Below are 1,985 nucleotides of genomic sequence, written 5' to 3'. Positions count from 1 at the left end.
TTTTAAGATGTAATTAGACGTCTAGTTTAATTTCAATTAATTCTTATAAAATGTTATAAAAAGATGACTGTTTATGTATTTACTTAAAATGAAAATTATGTTAAATAATTATTTCAGATTGCTGAAGGCATGGCTTATTTAGAAACAGAAAACTTTGTCCATCGTGATTTAAGGGCAGCCAATATTTTAGTAGGGGAACACTATGAAGTTAAAGTGGCTGATTTTGGGTTAGCAAGAATTTTACATGAAGAAGATATATATGAAGCAACAGAAAGTAAGCTTGAATATTTCATGTAAATGCATTGTTTTTAATATGTTTACTATTAGCAAGAACTGTACAATACAGGGATGTGATACTGGGTCCACTTTACCAAAATCTAATTAAAATCAGATGACAATTTAGTATTTTTTCGATTTCTGATATTTCTCTCCACATCTTTCTACTAGTACTAAAGGTAGTATTTTTAACCCATCAAAGCAAGTCATGTAAAACCTGTTTCATGATTAAATAAGCAATTGTGGGTTATGGAAACCTTAAATTGAGCAACATGACAGCCTCTTTGGTATAAGCTTTTTCATGATTCCTTAAAAATCTTCAATATTTCTATCCAATTTTAACTAGATTGCCGTTATCACTGGATGATATTTCTTATAAATTCCTTACTGGGACCACTGGCAATGATCATGGCTAAAATGATATCCAAACATTCCAGGGTTATAACAGATGAGTTGAATCAATTATTTTGAGTAAAGTGCTTAAAGCAATTGGTAATCTATTATCTATTTGTTTTAAGATACAAAATTCCCAATAAAATGGACAGCCCCAGAAGCAGCTCTTGATAGAAAGTTTAGTATTAAATCTGATGTCTGGTCGTTTGGTATATTATTATATGAGTTGAATACATTTGGTCGTGTTCCATACCCAGGTAAGTGATCACAGGTTGTTTTTTTAATTCTATTATGATAAAATAGAGTTATCTTCCCTTCCTATATGTGTCAAATTTCTATTTTTGGTTGAGTGTTAAGCCTCTGTATAAAATTTGCTCAGGAATCCAATAAATCCATAAAACTAAATAATTATCCATAAAACTAAATAATTATCCATAAAACTAAATCATTATCCATAAAACTAAATAATTATCCATAAAACTAAATAATTATCCATAAAACTAAATCATTATCCATAAAACTAAATAATTATCTATAAAACTAAATAATTATCTATAAAACTAAATAATTATCTATAAAACTAAATAATTATCCATAAAACTAAATAATTATCTATAAAACGATTTTGAGCTTTTTTAACAATAACTTAGTTTTATGGATTTAGCAGATTATAGAGATTCTGTTGTTTAGTTATGACACAAGGCAAGTCCCAGGATGAAATTAAACTCTTCTCAGCAAAGGTTAAGAATTTAAGTTGCATGTTCATTCTAAGAGGTAGAATTCCTGGCAAATAGTGTCTTTCTAGCTTATTCTGGAGGTATTAGAACAGGTTTTGAATTTTAATTTAATTCTGATTTTTAGGTATGTCCGGTGCTGAAGTATTAAGTAGATTAGGTAAAGGATACAGAATGCCTAAACCCCATGGTCCAGTTGGTTGTACTGATGCTTATTATGATATTATGGTAAAATGTTGGAATAAAAGACCAGAAGAAAGACCAACATTTGAATCACTACACAATTTATTTGATGATTATTTTATTGCTACAGAACCAGATTATAAAGAATCAGATGCAATTTAAATTTCTTAAAGCTTCCAAAGCATTTCAAGTGATAAAAGTGCCTCTAATTTTTGCATTGAGTTGATCAAAACCTAAAATATCATGCTCAAATTTCATTAATAAATTAAAAGCCACCCTTACTCCAAATACTGGTATATCTTAATAGGCATAGTTAACTATTTTCAGAGGTCAATCAGTCCAATTTGGAAATGGGAATTGTATAGCTAAGCTAATTAGTAATAATGTTCACATCTGACT

At 28.8% G+C, this 1,985-nt stretch overlaps 2 protein-coding genes across 2 annotated transcripts; both read left to right on the top strand.

Annotated features, from left to right (window-relative positions):
- Nucleotides 1–114: 114 nt before the first annotated feature.
- LOTGIDRAFT_101074 (hypothetical protein) lies at nt 115–820 on the top strand (the record flags this gene model as incomplete). Its single annotated transcript, XM_009063697.1, has 2 exons — nt 115–274; nt 795–820. Coding segments are annotated over 2 exons (186 nt in total), but the record flags the coding sequence as incomplete, so codon positions are not given.
- LOTGIDRAFT_148078 (hypothetical protein) lies at nt 797–1,748 on the top strand (the record flags this gene model as incomplete). The annotated part of the gene is made up of 2 exons (XM_009063696.1): nt 797–926; nt 1,531–1,748. Coding segments are annotated over 2 exons (348 nt in total), but the record flags the coding sequence as incomplete, so codon positions are not given.
- Between the last annotated feature and the right edge of the window lie 237 nt (nt 1,749–1,985).

Source organism: Lottia gigantea (genome assembly GCF_000327385.1).
Source record: "Lottia gigantea unplaced genomic scaffold LOTGIsca_5908, whole genome shotgun sequence".
Classification (NCBI taxonomy): Eukaryota; Metazoa; Mollusca; class Gastropoda; family Lottiidae; genus Lottia; species Lottia gigantea.
This window is presented reverse-complemented; position numbering and strand designations above follow the sequence as displayed.